Source organism: Camelus bactrianus, chromosome 2, assembly GCF_048773025.1.
Source record: "Camelus bactrianus isolate YW-2024 breed Bactrian camel chromosome 2, ASM4877302v1, whole genome shotgun sequence".
NCBI classification, from domain to species: Eukaryota; Metazoa; Chordata; class Mammalia; order Artiodactyla; family Camelidae; genus Camelus; species Camelus bactrianus.
In genome coordinates, this window is record NC_133540.1 from 106055085 (window position 1) to 106081151 (window position 26067).

The window sequence follows — 26067 nt, forward strand, 5'->3', positions numbered from 1 at the left end:
CTCAAAATATAAATTAAAATTAAAATTAAAATTAAAAAAATTAAAAAAAAGGGATAAATGTGTGTGTTCTGACTGCTCCACCAATCAGCCACTCCCCTGTCACTCTCCCTCTCCTTGGGCCTCCCTGTCCTTGGAGACGCAGCAATGTTGAAATTAGGCCAATTAATAACCCTACAACGGCCTCTAAATGTTCAAGTGAAAGGAAGACGTGCACGTGTCTCATTTTAAGCCAAAAGCTAGAAGTGAGTAAGCCTAGTGAGGAATGCTTGTCCAAGTCAAGACAGGCTAAAAACCGGGCCTCTTACACCAAATAGCCAGGTTGTGAAAGCAAAGGAAAAGCTCTTGAAGGAAATTAAAAGTGCTACTCCAGTGAGCACACAAGTGGTAAGAATGTGAAACAGCAGTATTGCTGATACGGAGAAAGTTCTGGTGACCTGGATAAAAGATCTAACCAGAAACCAGCCATGACATCCCTGTAAGCCACAATCTAATCCAGAGCAAGGTCCTAACTCTCTTCAATTCTATGGAGGCTGAGAGAGGTGAGGAAGCTGCAGAAGAAAAGTCTGAAGCCAGCAGAGTCTGATTCGTGAGGTTTAAGGAAAGAAGCCGTCTCCATAACACAAAAATGCAGGGTGAAGCAGCAAGTTACTAGAAGACCCAGCTAAGATAATTTATGAAGGGGGCTATACTAACCGAGATTTTCCATATAGAGGAAACAGCCTTATATTGGAAAAAGATGCCACTTAGGATTTTCATAGCCAGAGAGAAGCCAATGCCTGGTTTCAAAGCTTCAAAAGAAAGACAGGCTGACTCTTGTTAGGGACGCATGCAGTTGGGGACTTTAAGCTGAAGCCAATGCTCATTTACCATTTCAAAAATCCTTAGGGTTCTTAAGAGTGCTCAATGCTCAATCTCCTCTGCCTGTGCCCTATACATGGAACAACAAAGCCTGGATGACAGCACCTCTGCTTGCAACATGGTTTACTGAATATTTTAAGCCCACTGTCAATGAATGAGCACAGAAAGTGGTTTCTTGTGATGGAATTTACTCCTGGTGAAGATGCTGTGAAGATTGCAGAAATGACAACAAAACATTGAGAATATTATGTAAAGTTAGTTAAAAAAGCAGTGGCAGGGTTTGAGAGGATTGACTCCGATTTTGAGAGAAGTTCTACTGTTATCAAACAGCATTTAATGCTACTGAGAAACTGTTCTTGAAAGGAAGTCAACTGATGTGGCAAATTCATTATCTTCTTAAGAAATTGCCACAGCCATCTCAACCCTCAGCAACCACCATGCGGATCAGTCAGCACCATCCACATGGAGGCAAGTCCTTCCACCAGGAAGAAGCCTTGCTAAAGGCTCAGACAATGGTTACTATTTTTTAGCAATTTTTTAAGTAATATTTTAAAATTAAGGTACGTACGTGTGTTTTTAGACATAATGCTACTGCACACTTTTACATGCACTGGGAAACCAAAAACATTTCTGTGTCTTGCTTTATTGTGTTATTTGCTTTACTGCAGTGGTTTGGAACCAAACCTGCAATATCTCTGAGGTATGCTTGTACATATAAAAGGTACCTGGCATGAACAGTTCAAATTACTCTGTTGATAGCTATTAGATATGTTTTTACTTTTAGGTCTATTTAAAAACCTTTACAAGCCCTTAAAGACAGACGCAATTCTGTACTTTGCTATACAAATTCTAAACTATAGTGCTCTATTTTCAATATGTTTTGATTTTGGGGAAGGAACTATGCCCTCTCAAAATATCAAATTACTTTGAAAAATTACCTTGGTTTAGTTACTTATGAAAAAGAAAACAGTTGGAATTCCTACAGGATTAGTATAGACTTCAACTTGGATCCTAGTGCAGGCTGGCTCTAGCTTTTGGTGTTTTTAAGTTTTGGGGGATTTTTTTCACCCTAAATGTACTATATAAACACATCTCAAAAGAAGTAACTCAATTAACACGTTTAAATATTTTGTCAAAATGTAATAATACTATGTATCACTAAGGGGTATTTTGGATTTTCACTTTACCAAAGCACATGATATCCTAATGGTATATTAATAATAGTTGTACTAAAATTGATTATAATATGATTGAGTTGTTATATCTTGGTTTTATAAAACCAGGACACTCACAAACTAACAAGCATACTCAAGGAATAATAAATTCTGTTCAAATACAGTGGCATGATTTTTAAGGTAAAATGTATCAGATTACAACAGTTTAGTTCTTAGCATGAGGTAAAGAAGGATTTATGTTTAACAAACATTTATCTATCAGGGGGAAAAAAATCCCAAACTAAGAAGTGAACTGCTCTTCTTTACATACATTTATTAAGGAAAAAGCCCTCCAAGGGACCAGGACCACTGAAATCACAGATAAAATAAAACGTAACAGAAAGAAAATTTTTCCCTGTTTCATAAAACCAGGTCTAGAGATGCTAGTAAACTTAAATGCAAATATAAAGGCTGCCAGACAAATCTTCTATATAAATGCCTTCCAAAGTTCCATTTCAGAGACAGGTATGAGGGATTTAGGGGAGACAATCTTTGAATCAACATTTTACCTTCAATTCTTTGCTTCACTGACTTCTGACAGTTTGGCAAATGGGAGGTCATCACATTTAAAAGAAATGCCAAAAGAAATGCAATCTAAGAAAGATAGTATAAAAATTACAAATGCCTGTGCAATTTTCTGTACTTTCCAGCATTCTACCTCAAAAAGTTATCAGATTTAAAACTTAAGCCATCTCCTCTAGATGGTGTTAATTTGGGCAAAAAGCATTATCCAAAGTATGAAATAATTAAGGTAACGTTAAAATCATGCACCCAAAATTCAAGTCTTATGCCACTTTGTTGTTCTGGGTTACTTGGTGTGTGTGTGTGTAGGACGATGGACGCAGGTATCAATTTTGTTTTTGAAAAACTTGAAAGTTTCCCAATCTATCTTACAGTTTCCTTAATATTGTTCAGGAATCTCCCTCTTTGGAACTGAATACTAATGGCCACCAACATGTCCACTTAAAAATAGGTCTCCATCCCTCATCCTCCCACTGCCATGGTCTAAAAAGTGTGTTAATTTCCATAGTTTGGGGACTGGACTTACAGTCAGAGCTGAAAACAAGTAAATCTCACCTTTGACAGTTTCCAGATTTCCACTTAGTACAAACAGGAGTCATGGGCTCTTGACTGACCTCTTCTCTGTCCAACATTACTTTTGCAATCGTTCTACTACAGAAGCTATTTTCCTTAAAAATATTACGATTTATATTCTTAAATATTCAAATACTATGCATGAGGGCAAGACAAAGTAAGAATTATTAATTTGGGAAAAAAAACAAAAACAGGAAACCTGAACAACTACGTTATCTTATTTTTGAAGAAAGGGGATCAAATTCCCTGGTTTTGTAATTCAAATTTGACTTCAGTTTAAAAGAAAAAGAAATTGTATAGCACAGGGAAATATACACAAGATGTTACGGTAGCTCACAGAGAAAAAAATGTGACAATGAATGTATGTGTTCATGTATAACTGAAAAATTGTGCTCTACACTGGAATTTGACACAACATTGTAAAATGATTATAAATCAATAAAAAATGTAAAAAAAAAAAAGCAAGCAGGAATAGATTTGGCAGTTACAAGTCTTTTAGATCTTGGAATTTGACCAATTTTTAAGTGATTTGTATGTGTTCGTGGGTGACTCAATATAATAAAAATAATAACTACAATGTGTAAAACACTTTATAAAGGACTTTTCATGTTCAGTACAGTCCTAGACCCTTATAACCAGTCTGTAAAGCAGGTATCAATACTCTCATTTTCTGGGTGAGGAAATTGAAGCTCTGAGCAGTTTAGTAAATTGTTTGCAGTCAGAGAGCAAGTAAATAGCAGTGCTGTGACTCAGTCACAGCACCACTGGTGACGTAGGTGATATTATTCCTACTGCCCCATTTTTACCTTGCAATCTGGGGTTACTGAAGTTTTCGGTGTTTGTAATTACCTTGGGAGCCCTAGGTAGTTATGTTGACAAGAGTCCCTGTGTCCATGTAAAAAACGTGAAGAAAAAAAAAAAAGACCAGTGATGTCATACATTTCACAATTCCACAAAAATACTCAAATTCTTAAATAGGCTGTACTTCTTTATGTAGAATTTTGCTTTGACAAACTTTATAACAGCAATGCAGAACAGAACTAGAAAGAAAATACAGAAACATAAGCCTTCAATTATTATTTAAGAATAGGTAGGACTTCAAATTAGATTAGAAATATCAGGAATTGGCCTCTTCTGGGAAGTCCTTAAAAAATTCTGCCACTTAGAAAGAATAACTTGTGCACATCAACTTTGAAGTTTTTTTTTTTAAAAGAGTTAATATTCTTGTCTAGCTGTGTGAAATTTTTCAGAGTAATTTTACTAGGAGAAAATTAGATACAATTTGGTACCTCCCCATATGGCAGTGACATGGAATAACAAAATGGCAGGTGGGAAAGGGGAGGAAGACACAAAGTATAGAGTGAATTATAATGGGTAAAAAAGTTTTTTTAAAAGTAGAGGTGAAAAATTTGAAACCATAAGAACAGAGAATCAAATTGTGTGTGTGCATATATACATATATGTATAAAACAATTTTGTATCTTAAAAAATAAAGCTAGAATGTTATTTCACTTAAAATGTACAGCATGCACAATTCTTTGTAATAGAAAAAAAATTGTACACCAGTGTAAATTTTCACCATTTTCAGTAAATGACATTTCTGGATGAAAAAATTACCATTACAAACCCTTTAATCAAATGTTTATTTTTTGTTTCCAGCATTACAATTTGCTACAATTCATAAACTTCAACCTAAGTAAGTTTTTAGACACTGACCTAGGTCCTTAAGCACTCAATTACCCAGCAGAGATCATTCATTCACCCAGCCACCACTCTTGCGTGGACAATGCTCACTGGTACCTGAACAATGTAAAGTGCACATGAATTGTTTTGATGAATGGAGACACAGCCTTAGTTCTGCACTAAATTTTCAATTACTGAATTGCATGTTTTTTCACCTCAATACCTTATGATCAGTAGAAAGCTACTTACTTATGTAATGTTATAGTCATATATTATGCTAAATGCCCACTTGTAAGTGCAAGAAACTCATGTTTCAGGCACACTACTGACTATATTTTATACAGAGTCATGGCCACAAGTTTCTGCATAAGAGGTTTACTTTTCTATCTTTCTTTTAAAGCAAGAAATATCCCATAGTTCAGATTTACATAAGTAGTGCCTCTTTTCAAATAAATTAAAAATAAAATGCTGTCCTGTCTGTAAAATTATAAATATTTCTAGTACATTTACAGAATGTTAAAATGCTTATAAATGCATGATCTCCTAGTAAATACACATTATGGCACCGAAGCCAGTTAAAGAAACAAAAACAAAAACAAAACAGTCATCACACTGGCCCATGGAAACATCTAGGGTTATTTTACATTTCCTACCATTAGAAAAATTAAACTAAGTAAAGAAAAAAAGCAAAGGAGAGAAAAGAAATCTTACAAAATGGCAGCTACTATGACCTAAAAGAGCGTACTGAAATGTCTTCCTTCAATTCAGTAACACAGCCCTTTCTGGAATGAACATTTATGGGTAACTAGGTTAGGAGAGTGTTCCTCTTAGTACTCAGGGCAAATTACAAGGTATGTAGAAATAATTTCCACATTCTACACATAAAGACAGACTTTAAAATGGAGTGACTATTTTAAAAACCACAAACCAAGGTTTAGTCAGAATGTTCAAGATTGGCAGGTTCTGATGGAGTAAAATCTTCAGTGGCAAAAAAATTAAAAATCATAATCATATGGATGTCTCTTATTTTTACAATGTGTAGAAAGAAACATGATTACAAGGTACAATACACACTGACGGGTTAAGATGAGAAATTATGAACAATTTAAGTAACTCAAATGCTTCCTGTTGAAAATAAAAACATGATTTCCAAATTGATTCAACTTGTAGTATGTCTCTTATAAGTAAGAAGTTGTTTTAGTTCCGTAGACTGTTGAATTGCCCTTTACATGAATACTTCCTCCATCTTAAAAAAAAAAACAATGTCTTCTGAATGGCGCTGACTCCTTCAGTGTGGGAAAGCAGTCTTGGCAAACTTGTTTCCAAGGCTCCCCCAACGGTGACTCATTCCATCAAATCTATAATATCTCCAAATCTACATGTCGAACTTCAGGATTTCGTTTCTGGAAGGAAAAATTAACACCGCATTATTCATAGCAAAAGAGAATCTTCCATTTCCTTTTATTCCTTCTGATCACTAAAGCCAATGAAAACATTTCATCAAACTATAGGTGAATAGACCAGTTACACAGTATAAACAATACAGTAAATAGTCCCACCTCCCTGAGTCTGTTTCTATGTTCGTTAATACAAAAATGGATTAAGGATCTAGTATGCATTGCAAAGCACTGGAAACATGCTCTTGTATGTGATGAAAAGCAAATCACTGCAGAACAATTATAATCAGAAAGATTAAATTGATATTCACTTATTTATATATTTTAGTACCAATCCATATAGTCTTGGCCCAAGTTCTGTGCTAGAAAGTGGAGCTATGATTATTAAAGAAGACTCTGCTCCTGACCCTGAGGGACTCAGTTTAGCCAGAGAGACAAGGGTATCAAGAACCTCTACGAGTTGAAGCATTATGGCTAATAACAAGAACCAGCTAACATTGAATGAGCGGTCACCCTCGTGTCAAGTACTGTGCTAGGGAGTTCACAGCAAGTGAGTGCTTTAAAAACCCTCCTAATAACCCACTCATTTCCATTTTACACATGAGAAAACTGAAGGTTAAAGAAAGCAGTTAACCTGCCCAAAGACACACAGCTAGCAAGTGATGGAGCCAGGACAGGCTCCAGGCCTGACTCTAGACCCCAAGCTCCTGACTATTTCAATGCACTAAATAACAACTCTGCAAACAGAACTGTGAGGTCTATTACTTTTGCTTATGAGATCCAGAGAGAACTCACTGAAGATACAGTATCTAAACAAGGTTTGAACACAGTGAGATGATCCAGAGAAATGATCAAAAGGGTCCAGGCAAAAGAAACAGCACGAACAGAGGCAGAGAGCCTGGAAAGTACGTGCTGGCAGTACGGTACCGTTACCACAGCAGCCACCAGGAGGGCAGGGTTAGCAATGAGGATGGAAAGACAGGCAGATGCCAGACTGTGAAAAACCTTAAGGAATTTCAGTAACAACAAAACCTATCTCTATTACATGCCTGCACTGTACCGAGCACTGAAGTGTACAACAATGAACAAGAAACAAACTGCTCTTGCCTTCTTCAGTGAACTCACCGCTAGTGAGGAGATACAGGTAAAGTAGGCAGGCAATGCTAACAGTCTACTACTACAGAGCAAAGGAAAGGCTTTGGGGGGTTTTTCCACCAACAGTACATAAAGGACACCTAACACAATCTGGGGGAATTAAGTTTAATAAAATGAATATAATGATACTGTGAGACTGTAGGACAGAAGAGAGTGTATAAAAAACTAAATCTATGCCTATGTAAGAGGAAATAAATAATGCTTAAATCAGGAGAGCATGGTAAGACTTTCATATATAATTATGGCAGTAAATATAAAAGAAATACTAAACATTAAAAAATGATTAGCTCTAAAATATAAAATTAAGGATTGAGGAAGGCAAGGCAAGTGGGCAGGTGACACATTTCTGTACATGCTTTTCAATTCCTACTTTCATCAATTTTTTTGTGTATACTTGATAAAAATTATAAAAATAAGTCAACAAGGGGGAAAAGGCTCTTCTAAATGATTCTAATAATCAGTCAAGATTAACTCCTAGGAAAGAACAGCCTAGGAATATCTACATGTTGTTCATATTAAAGGAATTCAATTAGGAAGACAAAAATCTGGTAAAATAATGGAGTTCAGCTCCAGCTAGAGCGTTCATTCTATTTAGTGCACACTGGGATTTTTCTCTTAACCAGTGTAGCGCAAGTGTACCTAGGAGTACTTTCCTCTTGGATCCTAACGGAAGAATGGCCAGGGACCCCACGTGGTGGGTATACTTTTTTCTCAGTGTTTTCTTTATCTTAAACTATTCCCTGTGCCTAGAATTTCTTAAATTCAATATGGAATAAAAAACTTCCTCAAACAGAAATGAAACTGAATCTTATTTTCCGATTCCAATCAACCCTTACTCATCCCAATATGACATGAAAAATTTTAGCTGTTTATTGGAAAATTTTAAATTATTAAATCTAAAAAGCACTATATAACAAATGTATACTAATAAAAATCTGATCTCAAGAAAAAGAAACTAAAGTTAATTTATTCTGCTTTTTAAAACCAAGTTTTCAGAGAGAAAACTATAATCAAATTCCTAAAATGTAATGTGCCAAAGCAGACACACACAATGTGTTTGCTAAACGAATGGTAAAAGAAATAGGATTAATATCCTTAAATTTTAATGTTTACTGTCTAACAAGATTATCATGTGCAGAGTAGAAACTGAGTAATTGTGAAATAGAACTGAAAATCAATAATAATGTCCAATTTATAATTTTCATTAATTTATTCAACAAATATTTATTGGATCTATGCCATCCCAGATACTGTTCAATGCGAACTGGAACATTTCACACATCACAGACAGATTTTACCAACACTCATATTATGCAAAGATAAAACCAAACTACATAATTTATTTTACAGTGTTTGCAGACTTAAGAAAAGCCTAAAGGAGGATGCAATTAGAGATGCAAAAGACAAAGTAAAGGGCAGAGTATTTAACTGGAATTTATTAGGAATTTGCATATGTTATGGTATCTCCCACTGAATTAATCTCCAACAGAATTATTTCCTCCCAAACAAACAAAAGTTCATGAGGGACAGGACAAGGGTCTATCTACAGACTGAATAGAGAGGTAGAATACAATAACAACAACAAAAACCTAAGCTGAGTTCAAAGAATTTAAAAATAAGAACAAGATGTATTTCATATTATAATATGGGACTTTATAAATCAGCCTCTATATTTTAAACATCTTTACATAGAACTAAGTAAGTTACAGACTTAAAGGCAAAAATATCACCTGTTCTAATACTTAGATCAAGGCATCATTCAAAGGAGATGGCCATAATGCTGCAGACATTTATCACTGAGTGTGACCAAAGTAATTCAATAATTATTAAAATGTAAACTTAGAAGGCAATCATGCTTAGATACTAAAAAAGGAGGGAAAATGCCAATGTACAAAGTTTTAATTTTCAAAAGAAAATCAACTTATTTTCATGACAAGAAAGAAGGATATATTCATGCACTGTCTTGGTTTGGTACCTCAACTATCCTTTGACTTAAGATTAATACCTTATTACCACGTTAGAGATGTTTCCACCTGAAAGTGAGGGCAAAACGTGGCTTCCTGGTGTGAAAGACTTATAATTAAAAAACACAAGATAGTTCAGTCTATTAATTACTTAGTAGCTTCTAATTAAAGCACAAAGTTAGCTAAAAAATAATAATAAGCTTATCTATGATAAAAGTAAATATAGTTAAGAATAACCAACATGTTAATTATTCTTAAATGTGGCTTCTGACTTATGGTTTCTATTAAAAACTAATGCTAAAATGAAGATTTAGTTTAGAAGTCCTTTATTTCTCTTGCCAGGGAAATAAAAACAGAATGGAAATGCAATATATATTCATTCTCAAGTTATCCTGCAAAAAACAATCATCTCATATTTTATTTAGAACAGTGGTTTTCAAACTGTGGTCCAAGGATCACTGGGGTACTAAGACATTTTCAAGGGGTACTCCAAGGTCAAAACAGTTTTCCTAAGTACACTAAGATGTTTTTCGCCTTTTTACTATGCTGACGTTTCCTCTGGTGGCATAAAAGCAATAGTGGGTAAAACTGCTGACCCCGTCACACAACTCAAGGTGACTGGCACCAAACTAAACTATAGTCATTGTGTTCCTTTACTGCCAGTCACTCAGTTTTGGTTTTTTTAAGCCAGTTTCACTTTAAAATGTCCTTCATGAAGTAGTAAAAAGTACTGATTTACTATACCTCAACCCTTGAAAACACTCTAAAAAATATTCTGTGACAAAATGGGAATATGTATGAAGCCCTAGTGCTTCACACTGAAGTCTGATGTTGTCACAAGGAAAAGCACCACTGTGATTGCCTGACTTATGAGCTGAATCAGATGTTTTTTACTGGAACACCATTTTTACTTGAAAGAGTAACAAACTACAGTTATTCAAATTTGACAGGCATCTTCTTAAGAAATGAATGCATCTACTACTTCAAGGAAAACAATTAACAGTGTTTGCTGCTAGTGATAAAATGCAAGCCTTAAAGTGAAAATTAGAACGTTGGAAAACTCACATCCACCATCTTGAGCCTGACAGCTTCCCAATAATTAGTACCATATCAACATTAGAATGATGTGCATAGATTCAGTGAACCACTATTTTCTAAATGACCAATTCATAATGTTACAAAATCATGCATGGGTTGAAAGATCCAATCAGACAGAGTACAAAGATAGACCAACAGATTTTAATACACTAGAATATGGGAGGGAACTAATCATACCCAAAGAGAGGTCTGGCCTTTGCCCTTGACTATTGGGAGGTAATCTCTAGGCCCTTGGAATATCCTGCCTGATAATTATGTCTTTGTTTATCTTTGGCCATACAATAACTGCTATACCTCCAGAAGGGGTCAGAGATGAAAGGTCAGCCACTCAAGCAGTCAACTATGGAACCCCAAGAAAATTTCTGGACACCAAGGATCAGATGAGATTCTCTGGTTGGTAATGCTCCATGCAAATTGTCATACATCTTCACCAGGAAAGTAAGACTGTCCACGACTCCATGGGGAGAGGACAACTGAAACTCCAAGTTTGGAATACTGCCCTATGCACCTCTTCCCATGGCTAGTTTTAATCTGTATCCTTTCATTGCAATATCCACACAGTAAGTTATGTGAGTCCTTCTAGTGAATCATTAAACCTGAGGGTGGTCTTAGGAACCCCTCAAACTTTGCAATTGGTGTTAGATATGAAGATGGTCTTATGGATTGTGCCCCCTTACTTCACAGACAGTACAGGAAAAGTTCATTGATATGGTTTCAGATTTCATATCGCAACTAAGCTTTAAGAGGTTATTAGTTGTCAGGTTTTGGTATAATATGAAAAGAGACTACCACAATTACCTGAAAAGGCTGTAAGAATACTTACAAAGGCTCCTCCCTCTTCATATTCTTCAACCAAAACAACATATGGTAACAGACTGAATGCAGAAGCACAGATGGGAATCTAGCTGTCTTATTTTTGCAAAAATGTAAAACAGTACCATTCTTCTATTTTCATTTCAGAAAATAGTTATTTTTCATCAAATTGTTATTTATATTAACACATAATAGGTTTATCATGTTTTTTAAATGAATACAATATTTTAAAATTTGTTTTAATTTATAATTTGATAAATATCAATAAATATAATTCCAAAAAATAAAAGCTCTTTGGGTCTTCAATAATTTTTAAGAATGTAGGGTCCTAAGACCAAAATATTAGAGAATTGCTCATCAAGAAACTCTGAAAATCATGCCAAATAAGCCTATGAACTATAATATTACATTAACAAAATCATCTTATTTGAAGCACTTCTATTAATAAGATCAGAGATTTAGATTCTAAAGAATAAAATAGAGATAGAAATGTTTTCCTTCAAGTTTTGTCTTTGTTTCTCTTGAATTTTTAACAAAACTAAAGAATGATCAGCATCAACTGAAGAAAATGTATTTTTGCCTTCAACAAGCTATAAATGTTAAAGATCATTTACAAGTTTTTTTCATTGTAAACAATTAGAATTCAAATGTCAATAAATGACAATTTGAGAATACTGAGACATTTTTAGAGGCAGTCTGATAAGGTAATATTTCAGTAAAAAGCCAATAGGTTGTAAGGATCTCCAACAGAACAGAAACAAACAGAAAATATAAAATACTATCAAATGGAAAAAAAAAATATCATCAGATGGACTAAAGCAAGACGTATGTATATGTTTAAGGTCACACTCTATTTTTTTTTGAACTTTTGAACAGTCTAAAGTTTCCCTTTACCTTTCTCTAGAAACTTTTAAAATTCTTCTTATTTAAAGACAAACAAACAAACAAACAAAAATCCTCTATTTTAGAAACGAAGCAAGCAGTAGAGAATAGTGGTTACAAGCACAGAATTTGGAATGGAACAACAAAGAACAAACGCTCAAATCCCAAGTCCCCTACTTCCTTGAGTAAATTATCCAACTTTTCTAACCCAGTCATTTTCTCACCCATAACTACCAATAAATCATGGGGTTACTAAGAAGATAAAAACACACAAGTGATATAGTTAGCAAAGTGCCTAACACTGATAAGCAATCAAAAAATAGCTGATACTGTTATTACATTATTATAATGAACACATCTTACTTTCAGTTCCCTCTCAAGTCTATCTACTTCAGCTCCTAATGTATCAATAATATTTTCTCCATGTTTAAGCATAAAGGTTTCTAGTTCTTCAGGAGTTTTCACTTCTTGAATTTCCTATAAAGAGAATGATAGCAGAAAACAAAATAAATTCTTAAAAATAAAATCACAGCGGTACACTGATAATTTCTTTTAATAATTATAACAAACACCATTAAGTTTAATGAAAAATGGAAAACTTTCAAGCCATAAGCACTATAGACCACCTATTTCCAAAAAACACAGTTCAAGAAAAAATTGAGTACAATGCTCCACAGAGGTAGCATTACAAAATTAGTGGGAAAAGAATAGACTATTCAATGAATAGCCAGGGAAATTCATTTTCTATAGGAAAAAAAGACTAAATCCCTAGCTCAGACCGTTAAACAAATAATTCTAAGTGGACTGAAAACTTAATGGTAAAAAAAAAAAAACCCAAAAACATAAAATATTAGAAGAAAAAATAGTTTTATGATAATGGGATAAGGAAGGGTCTTCTAAGCAAGATACTAAAAAGCCTATTTGACATAAAATTAAAAATGGCATTAAATCTTTTATACGACAACAAAATGGAATGGTAATCACAAAGTAGAAAGTTATCTGCATATACACAACTGAGAAAGGATTAGTAACCAGTATGTTAAAAATAAAATGCTTACAAATCTGTCAGAATATGAGACATTAAACAAACAAAGAAGCAAGTAGAGGTAATACCAATGTCCAATACATTTCTATGCATATTAACCTCACTACTACCAGGGTAATATAAATTAAAGCAACAAGATACTATTTCCCATCCATCATAACGATAAAAATTTCAAAACTCTATGAATACAATCTAGTAAGAAAGTGAAGCAATAGAAATTTTCATACATTGATGGTGGAAGTTAAACTGACACAGTCTGGAGAACAATTTGCCAAAATCTGTTGAAGATATGTTCACCCAATGGCCCACCTATTTTAAATCTAGCTATGTACTACCCTAAAGAAATTCTTGCACATGCGAACAAGGAAACTCATATGAGAATGCTACTTGTGGCATGATTTCCAATAGTTTAACAATGGAAACAATATAACTGTCCATCAAGTGGACATGTTATGTACAACATGTCCATATATACGTATATATATGTACATAAACATGGAAGAATCTCAAAAAGATGCTGTTAAGCAAATTATAGAGGGAATTATATGACATTAAACCATTTATATCAATTTTTAAACATCTAAAATGTTATTATATATTGTGCTAAGAAAAATACATTAAAAAATATAAAAGCCTGAATGGAAATGACAGGTACTAAATTCAAGAAAATTGTTAGTTCTGTGGATGGAGGAAGGAGACTGGGATCTAGAAGGAGAAACAAGGGCTCTATTTTTGTAATGATTTCTTTGTTTTTTTTTAAAGATCCTAAGCAAATACAAGTACAGTAAAATATTAATATTTGACAAAGGCAAGTGGTAACATCTGCTCTGTTTATTATATTACCCTCCATCAATTTTCTTCTAAAGTACTCTTAATAAAAAAAATGGGTTCTGGAGTCAGAGATCTAAATTCATAACTGACTCCATATTATGGAGCTGCAATTTTAGGCAAGTTACTTCATCTTTCTGTGTCTAGATTTACATATATATATGTAATATAATATGAAAATATTTCTTTACCTCACAGGTTGTTGAGAGTAAATTAGGTAACGTATATAAAATACCTGGCACATAACAATCACTTTAATAATAAGTTTGCTCTTCTGTTATCTCCTCTGAACCACTTTTACAGTAAATAAAAGGGTCTTTGTCAAGTTTTGGAACCCTAAGAAGTTGAAAGCTGAAGTGAGTTTAAGACCTATAAATGAAATAGTTTTATTTTATTTACTTAAGAGGTAATCTGTCTAACCCTTGGCTATATACGAAATCAAATAAATACATAAACTTACTTGTAGCAGTTGGTCAAAATCTTGTTTTTCCAAATACGATCTTGTAACAACTCGTCCATCAAAATCTACTTCTGCCTTAAATCTTACTTTCCCTAATCCCAGATCTGTGGCTTTAACATCATGAATTGCCCTGCAATCAATAACAATGCATAAAAATTTATATACACACACATACACCTAAATTTTAATGGCACAAAGTCTAGAATTCTTATTTTTCTCCAACAGTGACAAAAATGGACTAAGACGGCTTTCAGAGTATTTACCATTAAGTGCCACCTATCATTTTCCAAACAAATGTTCATTTAGCTTTCTCTGCATAACACAATACTATCAAAGGTACAAACTTAACAAATATTGTTTCATGGTAATTTGTATATATATATTTAATTAGTTTGGATTAAAATAAGTCAACTCTAGGGGGAGGGTATAGCTCAGTGGTAAAGTGCATGCCTAGCATGCACAAGGTCCTGGGTTCAAGTCCCAGTACCTCTATTAAAAGATAAATAAATAAAAACGTAACTGCCTTCCCCCAAATAAAAAAATAAAATAAAAATTTAAAAAACAAACAGAAAAATCAACTCTAAATTGCTTTTCCAAAAGACTGTCACTTTATCTCATAATCCTTTTTTCCTGTTGTCAGTATCTTCTGTAAAAGTCATCACACAACTCTGTGAAGTACTCTTATTAGAGTAAGGTTAACAATAACTACCTAATGGGACTGATGTGGGGAATAACAAACCAGCATATATAAAAAGTTTAATATGGTACCAGCTATACAGTAGACACTTAATGAATGACATTCATAAAATAGATTAACATGGCATCTTTACGATAAAACAGTCCTGGGGGCATAAGTGACCTGCCTAAGGCAATTCGTCTAGTCAAGAGCAGAGACTCATCCCAGATCTTCAGATACCCAAACCCAGTGTGGTCTTTCCTTTACACCATTCTGCCTTCCAGAAAGGGAAGCAGATGCTCAAGCACAACTGCTTCCCATTCCTCCTGCCCTACACCTGAGGAGTCAATCTTCCCTAGAAAACTGTTGAGAAATTCCTTTCTTTCTATGGTAATCAATATAACATCTTTTCTTTACAGGATACAAAAGAAAATAAAAAACACTCTGAATTCTGAGGGCACAGAGATTTCCTACTGGAAAAACAAGCCTAAATGAGATTCCAAATACTCTTAAAACATCTGACCCTAATTTGTGAGTGATCTTAAGCAAGTTACTAAATACGGGGTGTCCAAATTCTTTACCCACATAAATAAAGAATTATAGATGAAAATAAGAACTAATGATTTAATATTTATGAAGTTATGTATGCATAAGTTGAAATGAAACTTGTCCAGATTGGTAAGAGGTTATATAATTAATTCATTTAAAAAAAGCGTATCTACCTCAGTCTTAACAAAATATTTAAAAATCTCACTGTTTGACTAATACTTAGATAGCAGCTAATGAAAATATTCTGATACACTTTTTCCTTACATGCTTATATGTAACTAACTGCAGACAATTATGATAGGCAGCTTCTGTCATGGCTCCCAACGATCCTTCCCTCCTGCGTTCCAGCCCTTGTGCAGTCCTCTCTCCTTCAGTGTGGGCTAGATCTAATGATTTGCTCCTAACCAACAGAATATGGCAAAATGGTGAGATGTTATTTCCAGGGTTAGATGACTAATCTGTGACTTTTATCTTGTTCATATTCAGTATCTATTTCTTTCTCAGTATGCATACTTTGATTTAGCAGGCTACCATGTTGGGAGAGCCCCAGTTGGGAAGAAACTAAATCTTGTCAATAATTATGTTAAGTTTATAAGCAGATCTTTCCCCAGGAGATGACTACTGCCCCAGCCAATACCTTGACTGTGAGAAATTCTGAAGTAGAGGACCTACGTAAACCATGCCCGGATTCCTGACCCATAGAAGCTGTAAGGTAATAAATGTTGTTTTAAATCACTAAGTTTTGGGGTAATTTGTCATAAAACAACAGATAACTAATACATGGTTTGAAAAACCATATGAACTTTCTGGATTACTAACATTTATTTTCTCCAACAATTCAATCTACAGATCTTCACCCTTCCAGAAAATTTCAAGTTTGCCAGTAAGTCTTTCCATATACAGCTTTCTTCAGATTTTAACTATAAACAATATATGCAAAATTATAAATGTTCATATACCTAATAAAAGGTTAACAAAATACATGAAGCAAAAAGTGACAGACATGATACGAGAAACAGGCAATTCAACAATAATAGCTGGAGACTTCAATAACAGAACAACTAGGCAAGAAGACCAACAGGGAAACAAAAAACTTGAACACTATAAGCCAACTAAGTCTAACATACACCCAACACTCCACACAACAGTAGAATAGACATCCTTCTCAAGTACACATGGAACATTATCCAAGATAGATGATATACTAGGCCATAAAACAGTAAATTTAAAAGGACAGAAATAATAAATAGAATGTTCTGCAACCACAATGGAATGAAATTAGAAATAACAGAAAGATATTTAAGAAACTCACAAATATGTGGAAATTAAACAACACATTCCTAAATAACCAATAGACAAAGAAAAAATGTAAAGTAAAATTTAAAAATACTTTGAAGTGAATGAATATGAAGATACAACATATCAAAATTTATAGGAATGCAGTAAAGCAGTACTTAGAAGGAAATTTGTAACTGTAAAAGCCTGTACTAAAAAAAAGAGAGATATCAAATCAAAAACTTAACCTACTAGCTTAAGACACTGGAAAAAGAGCAGCTAAACCTAAAGCAAGCAGAAAGAAGGAAATTAGAATTAGAGCAGCAAGTCATGAAAAGGAGAAGAAACTAACAACAGAAAATCAACTAAACCAAAAACTAGTTCTCTGAAAAGATCAACAAAATGGACAAATCTTTAGCTGGGCTGACCAAGAAAAAAAAAAAAAGAGAAGATCCAAATTACTAGAATCAGAAATGAAAGAGGAGACATTGCTACTAACCCTAAAGAAATATAAAGGATTACAAAGGACTACTAGGAACAGCCATATGCCAACAAATTAGACCATTTAGAAGTAATGGACAAATTTCTGGAAAGATATGAACTACTGAAACTGACACAAGAAGAAACAATCTGAACAGACCTACAATAAGAGACAGAATAATTAATCAAAAAACATACCACACAGAAAAGCTCATGCCCAAATAGCATCACTGCTGAATTCTACCAAACATTTAAAGAACATAAAAGCCCATGCGCAGGTGGCATCACTGCTGAAACCTACCAAACATCTAAAGAAGAAATAATACCAACTCTTCACAAACTCTTCTAAAAAAACAGAAGAAGGGGATATATTTTCCAACTCATTCCATATGGTATTACCTTGATAACAAAACCGAAGACATCACAAGGAAAGGATATTGATATGGATTATCTCACATTAAGTTACTAAGCCTAATACTGATTCTAAGAATGCTCAGCTTCTAATCTTGACCCAGCTAGGTAACTACTTTTAAGAGTAAACACACAGGGCTTAAAATATAAATCTAGTAATCAATTAATCATGTGTTCTTTTGATTCACATATACAAGTCATTTTTAAAGGATTTAACGAACAGATTTTAATTATAACAAGAGAAAAATAGATTCTTATTTTAAAGTTTTATAAATGTACATATATATATGTAGGTAGGTAGTAGAAAACTAGAATTTTAAGATTGTTCCTTCCACTTCACTCTGAAACTACACTGCTGCTGAAGTTCACTAAAAAGCCCTATTAGAACTCTCCATCTCTTCTTATAACCTCCTAAGTCTTCAGTTCTTTATATCATTTAAAAATAAGAAACATAAGGGAAGATTTTTAAAATAAGCTAAAACAAAAGTCTATTTTTAACTATAAATTATATTCAGTTTGGTAATGACTCCCCCATGAATAAAAATCTTCTTAAGTTTAATATATTTAATTTGTAATTAAAATTCAGATATAAGGCAAATATAAATACGAAGGTTCCACATAAGTGGTTCTACATTAAAGAGACAAATACTTTACAAAATTCTATTCCTGTTAATCATCTAACTACTCCTTATTCTAAAAATTAAAGATGCACAGAATTTAAAAGGAAACGGAGTTTCCAAAATGCTTTCACTTGCTTTCTTTTAAAGTTGCAATTCTGAAAAGTAATCAATTAAAAAGTTCTGAAGGCTAGGGATCCAAAATCTCTTCTGGAAGTATTAACAAGACAAGCATGTCTATTTCTTAACATGTTTTTGTGACCTTAACAGCATCATTGGAATAAGCTGACCTTACTGATGGGTCGTTCTCCAGTAGTTCAGTAAGCCGTTGTACTTGCTCTGGCTGGATGGATCGCCCTAAGAGTGCTTCTGTGTTAGTGTAGATGAGGAATGCTGAGACCACGCCTAACAAGGTGCCCACACCCAAAGAACCTAGGCTGTCATACAGTGGATTGCCTAAATAAAGCACATAAAAACTCAGTAAATTAACATTTTCTATTATTTCAATGAGCTTCAGTGAGCAAAAAACCAGCATTAGTTAATCAAGGTACTTGAAATTCGTTCCTAATTCCTTTAATAACTTTCTCCTAAGAGTCTGACTATACTACAAAATAGGAATGCTACAACTTGCTTCATATTACATAGGCGTATCATGCAGTTTATTTATGACCTGTTTCGTGTATCTGGTCACACGGATGAGGGTTCAGAGCATTTTTAGATTAGAGACATGATACACATATTAACAATTTCTTTTTAAAAAGTCCATTTCTTTTTTATGTATCAGTAGCACATCTCCTATCCCAGGTTGATAAAATAATTGTAAGATAAAAAGCCGAAATAACCATTTTTATATCTTTTTCTTACAAAGGTTCTGTGAAAGAATTAAGCCATACAAAAAAAATGATATGAGTCCCTCTTATCTCATTCAACCAAGAATGATACATAGCTAGCACCATTCCAGACAGACAGACAAACACGCGCGCAAGCACGTGTGGAAGAAGTTGTTAATTCATTGCACACAATGGCTACCTTACAGCAGTGGTTCTCAAAGTGAGGTCCCTTGACCAGTAACACCAATGACACTCAAGAACTTGGTAGAAACACAAATCTCAGGTCTCACTGGAGATCTTCTGAATTAGAAATCTGGAGGTGGGGTCTAGTACACTGTGTCTTCTCATTCCCTCCAGGTGATTCTAATTCTACAGTTTGCCTTAGGTTTTTAGGGCTTTATTCTCTTCCAGAACCAATAAGAATGTATGAGTTGATATTTATATAACAGATATCAATAAATATTATATTTTAAATATTTATAATAAATTTTAGACACAAGGCTTTTATAATTAGAAATCTTTTTATTCCAAAGACTAAATGTCAATATTAACTTTAACTTTCTTAATGCTTGATAAAAACTAATGCTTAATATTTTACTAAAATTTACACTATAATTTTCAATTTAGATTATTTATGACATTTAGTCAAAATATAACACTAAAAAATGGGTAACTTATCTGTACTACTAAATTTTTAAAATGACCCATTTGTAAAACACACTTCACTAGGAAGTTTGTAATTACAGAGTTCAAAATCAAATACTGCTTTTTAAAAACCCAAATTTATATCATTATCTTTATTTAAAAGTATACATGTATTAATAAGCCTACAGAAATCATAGGATTATTAGCTGGAAAATATTTATTTCCTGGCATGTCATTTAGTTTAAATGAATCAATTCAACTAAGTAAAAATTAATGAGAAACTAAAAAAATTTTAGAAGGTTGATTTGACTGGTTTATATTACTAAGTAAAAAGAATAATTTATTAAAAGTTGACTTATTTATTGATGAAGTCACTCTCCCTAAGCCTAAAATTTTGCTAAGTAATCATTTAGTTCTAGAAATGTCCAAAATGATAAGGTCAACCAGAAAAATAATCAAAATACGTTTAGAAATATTTTGGATCACAGCGAACATCAAAGAATGCTGGCTTAACCTTAAAATGTACATTCAAAATGAGAAAGGCCTATTCATATTTCAGAATATTCTAAGAAATACTACAGAACTGTGAAAGCTCATCACCTAAAATTATTTTAAATATGCAAGGACAAACAGGTAAGAATGGAGTAAGTACCATTCCAAGAGAATTCCAACCTCAGAAATTGAGTCTTTTCATACTGAATGGTTCTTTTGGTTTAGAAAATAAAAATAAAATGATTTTTCTGCTTCTTATCAACCTGTACTGCACTGGTTTTCAAAACATTTAACTAGCTACCAAAATGAGGATGGAAGAAACTATAGTCAAGGAAACAGGGAAGTAACAACAATTATCATTGGCACTAATAGTGGAAAAAGACAAATGAACATGAGCCACACACAATACATATTTATTTCGAACTTTAGAGTTTATTAAAGTTCTCTCTCATATATTACCTTAAACCTGTGAAGTCACTAGGATAAATATTATCAATATCTTTATAGTAAAGAACTTAAAGCACTGAGTAGCTGTATAATTTATTAAGGCACAGCTAGAAGGGTTTAGAGCATTACAGAAATGTTCTATTAGTAGCCTTTTTTATTTCTAAATAAGAGAAATTTCTAACTCAGAGAAATATAAACAAATGGTTAGCATGAAATTCACATTTAACAATATATTGGTTTATAATTATCCAATGATATAAAGGAAAGTCCCCACATACTAGGGAATTATTTAAGTAGCACAATATATCACCTGTAATATAAAAAATATTTACCTGTTAGAGAAGTAAGGCCCATACAAGTGGCTGCTATGATCACTCCCAACACTGCTGCAGTATCCTCCAATAATATAACATTTGTACTAGGGTCACGACTTTCCATCACTTAATCATTTGGGTAGACACAAGAAAAGAAATCTTAATTGGATACTATCAGGTAACATTTTAATGAGTATCTGTTAAATTAATTAAATTAAAATTAAGATTTAGAAATGTAAGAGATCCTGATTTTGAAAACCCTGTTCATTATAAACATAATGTCTTGGTTTAAATGTTAATAACTGATATTTGGAGTCAAATTACTTTCTCAAGTTATATAAGCATATACAGAAATACTGTAGTTCACTTCAGTTAAATCCAAATATGAAGTATTCCTTTTCAAATTACACTACATTTCTCTTTTTAAAAGAGCTGATATGTAAGTAAGAGGCACATAGGGAAGACACTGATATATATTTTGTACACATCTATGTGGAAGAAAGCAATAGCACTAGGCAATTTTAAGCAAATAAGGAAGATAATATAATACACCTGGGTCTCTAAAATACATACCATACTTGTAAAATGACATTCCTTTGGCCCGAGCACTCCTACGAAGTTCATTTACAGCAACAAGAAGTGTTGCTGAAAGAAAAGCATTCGTATCAGCAAGGAAGAAACTTCATGCCTTCAAACTTTAAAGATGGCATCTCAAGAGATAAGTAAACAGGCACAACGCTTAAATGCTAAGGGCTGTCAATAAGGAAAAGTTCTATATTAAACTAGTCACTATCAAGACCCCAATTAATCATTATAATATAATGAACCCCGTATTTCTAAACCACAATAATTTAAATATCATTACTACCACAACAGCCTTAATTTATTACACTAGTCGGTAGGCATCACACTAAGCACAATCACTTTTGATCCCCCCAACCTTCTGAGGTAAGTGGTGTTACCACCATTTTACAAGACTGTCAAAGATGAAGGGAACACAATGCATAAAAAAAACAATGTTTTAGAAGTAAACATGAGTACAGCAGTGAATTAGGCAGTTTCATACATGATATGGTATTAGCACTTCTCTGTCAAAATACTGCTATAACTGAAAGTTTCAGAAACTTTAAAATATTTGAAATGCAAAAAGAGAGAGTCTTCTCTGATTAACACTATTAAAACCTGATTTTTAAAAACTCATTACATAGATAGGTCGTTTTTTTAACTGACATATAGTCAGTTACAATGTGTCAATTTCTGGTGTACAGCATAATGTTTCAGTCAGGTATATATTTGTTTTCATATTTTTTTCATTATAGGTTATTACAAGATATTGAATAAGTTCCCTGTGCTATATAGAAGAAATCTGTTTTTTAATAGATATGCCTTTATACTCCATTTCAAATGTTCTGAGCATTATGATATTATACTCAAGAAAAACATAGCATTTCCAAACTTGCCCCATCTATTATAGGAAGAACCATGGTACATTATACAAAGAATTTCCTCCCTTGAGCTAGACAAAACTTATACTCCTATTCCCACAGTTTTCTTTAATCAACAGAACTTAGCAATCTATCAAAATGGACTGCTGAATATGTATTGCTAAATTAAGAATAAAGAGACACTGTGACAGTACATACCGCCTTCAGATACCAATGATCCTGCTAAAATACAATATGCCTAGAAAATAAATATTAAAGCATAAGTTAATATTTCACTAAAGAATTACAATGGTTCATGCATAAAGTCTTAATATTTAAAATGGAAATATAAATTAAAATCCTAGCCAGATAAGGATTTTGATGGGAAAGAGTTCAAACGAGGACAACGAGATAGTTGGTATCTTCATAAGAGAAAACAAAAATTAAAACTTTGATGGTCATCTCATTTTTTAATACTTGGAAGGGTAATACACACACACACACAGAAGAATGTTATACCATGACCTAAGTTAAATTGATGACATAAAAGAATAATGGTTTAATTAGTAAAAAAAATTTTGGGGGGCTTCAAAATCAACACTATTTGAAACCTAAGGTTGTGGATACCAGATGCAGTAAGATCCACAACCATATCCAGTAACTTCTGGATTTTGTTTGTATGCCCAGTAACAAGAGAATCCTTTCTCAGCCCTGACTCAGAAAAATAAGCAGTTATAAACAGTAATCGGTTTTTTTGGGGGGGAGGGGGAAGGACAACTGCACTTCCCTTATAATCCCAGACACTCTTAAATTAAAGATACCAAGAATAGCTTTAATCCAAGGTGTACAGAAGGAATTAACACATATATTTTAAAATTCTAAATGAAATTCAAATCAAACATCTGTAGAATTTTCAATAATACCTTTTTGGAACTCTAGGCTTCCCTGACATAGATGTTTAAAATTTTTTAACACAGTCCAATACTCATAATTCTGTTAAACTTGAGGTTTCCTAAAGCTATGTGATTTGTTTGAGTATACGGAAATGATGCCAGAGTAAGAACTAGAAATATAAGCTTTTCAATCTTAAAGCTTATCTCCTTCCACTGTAGTCTAAAACTACACCATGAGATACAGAAGCTGACGGGTGCCACATGACCAATCTGCATTTGTCAAGGGAGCTATAGTCAGAGCAGCCAAGCAGGGTAATCTCCAAGAAGTTCCCATGAGAGGAAAAAAAAAGACAGCTTTTAAGTATCTACAGAGGCCAGAGGAAACCCGTGCAAGATGATGTGGTGCCAGTAAAGTAGTACTTTTCTGTCCCCTATCTCTACCTTCAGTGCTGCCAGAGGCAGCCTAGGGAGTAAGAGAGAACAGAAGCCCTTAGGTGAGAAAATACAGAAGGTAACCATGCTCCCATTCTCCCAACGTAGGCTTCCTAACAGAATGAGGGAAAGGGGAAGCTTTAATTTTAAATACAATTGTAGCATATGACTATTATAAGAGACTGGATAATTTAATTACTGGTAAGAAATTATTCTTGGGACTAAAAGTGAACAGATGTCTTCTTGTTTTTCAACAGTAACTGCAGAAATTAATGGCATTGCCCAACACTGCAACCAAGGAAGCAGTGTTTAACGATGGGCCTACAGAGATACTCTTAACATCTCACTGAATCATACGGATTTAGAAGTCATGTCCAGTCACGATCTAAAAAACACAACTACAGATATATAACCCTGTATTATAGTCAAGAAGGTATATGTTGGTCCCATTCTTTAATATCAATTTTACAAAGGCATTCTACTGCACTTAATCATTATTTCATACTAATTCAAAACTGATCAGGGGTCAGGGGGTAGATTACCCATAGAAGAGATTCTATTGGTTGAGGATTAAGCAATCCCATGACTCCATGGTACCAAGATAATCCTGCACCCATCATGAAAATACCAACACCACTAATCAGTGAAACAATATAGCGCATATTTGAAAATCCATACCTGAAAAATAAAAAAAGATAATACAGTTTACAAGAAATACCAGATAATTTCCTTTCAAAGTATCTGTTTAACAGGTCAATGAAAAAGTAAAAAAAAAAAACTCCCTACAACATTAAGATGTTATGACTTTACATTTAAGTAAAATGTAAGTGCCAAACTCAAATCTAATCAGAAAATCAATAGATAATGTGGAAGAACTGCAAGATCTATGAAAATATATAAAAAGAGTGAATATGATCTAATTCAGGTATTTTTTAAGCCCTCTTCAGTGTAATTTGCTTTGAATTACTAGAGTGACTTTACTCTTATGTACCACAAAAGCTGGTAAAATTTATTTTTTAAATGCATCCAGATGTTTAATGAAGAGGATAACATTTAAATTTCTTTGAAATGCAGCTTCTAATTAAATATTTTGGTCTTATTTTACAGCCAGTCAATCATTTATATTACCTATAATTTGATGCTAGATACTTGTTTCTGGTTTTGTATAGCTTAGCACACAGCAACTAACTACTATTATTAAGACTAAAAGCTTCAGTTTTCTGGGTGTTTTCATAGCACCTTTTTTGTTAAGGCAAGTATTTTTTAAAGAATCTCTGGTCAATGTATTACTATATGTACAAATAAAATACTGAGCATTAAGAAATGTAAAAATACAACATACTATAAGAGAAAAAGAATCACTCATTAACAAAAATATTTTCTGGGAAATTTACTCCCAAACTCTATGGCACCTTTCCAGCAGATGCAAACAGACAAGAGTCCTTAATTAAAATTACTTTCTGAATTCCTTTTGCAAATACTATAATCTAGCCATAGGAAATTCTCAGTTTATAGATGTGACAATGTTCTACCAGCTTGATTTAGAAAAATTTACTTTCTTCTAAAGTCTTCTCCCAAAGTAACACAGGATATGTGTGTATACATATATATATGTTAAAGTAAATTAAGATCTAAATTAAGTGGCATTACTTTCATTTTATGTGTTTTCAAGTTGTAGGTTCTTACTGAAATTTTCAGTTATGTAGATCTACAGTGTCCAATATAAGTCACTAGCTACATAAGACTATTTAAATTTAAATTAATTAAAATTAAATAAAATTTTAATACAGTTCTTCAAATGCACTAGCCACATTTCAAGTGCTCAATTGCCACATGTAGCTAGTGACTATCATATTGGACAGATATAAGTATTTCTATTATTTCTATTACTGTAAAAAATTCTATTGGGAAACACTAAAGTAGTACCTTAAGAAATTTTAACAACTGAAAATTTTAAAATTTTACTGTTTTTAAATATTTGGTATTTAAAACTAGTCAGGAAAAAATGTTTTTCTTGACATATTAAAATATTGTAACGATGTATAACTAGCTGATGAAAAAGCTAGTTATCCTCTATATAAGCTTATTGA

The 26067-nt window shown here is 33.2% G+C and overlaps 1 protein-coding gene across 3 annotated transcripts in view; it reads right to left on the reverse strand.

Moving 5' to 3' along the window:
- Positions 1-4791: 4791 nt before the first annotated feature.
- SLC30A9 (solute carrier family 30 member 9) overlaps positions 4792-26067 on the reverse strand; it is a 61446-nt gene continuing 40170 nt past the window's right edge. For 2 of the 3 annotated variants that reach the window (XM_074348580.1, XM_074348588.1), the window contains 8 exons: positions 24520-24655; positions 22872-22911; positions 21802-21873; positions 21247-21354; positions 18791-18956; positions 14493-14622; positions 12523-12636; positions 4792-6253 (listed from right to left, as the gene is read on the reverse strand). In XM_074348580.1, coding sequence (XP_074204681.1) covers positions 6209-6253; positions 12523-12636; positions 14493-14622; positions 18791-18956; positions 21247-21354; positions 21802-21873; positions 22872-22911; positions 24520-24655 — 811 coding nt within the window. In that variant the 3' untranslated portion in view covers positions 4792-6208. Of the gene's footprint in view, positions 6254-12522; positions 12637-14492; positions 14623-15981; positions 16118-18790; positions 18957-21246; positions 21355-21801; positions 21874-22871; positions 22912-24519; positions 24656-26067 lie in introns of those variants that run through there. The other variant, XR_012501111.1, reaches the window with a different exon arrangement.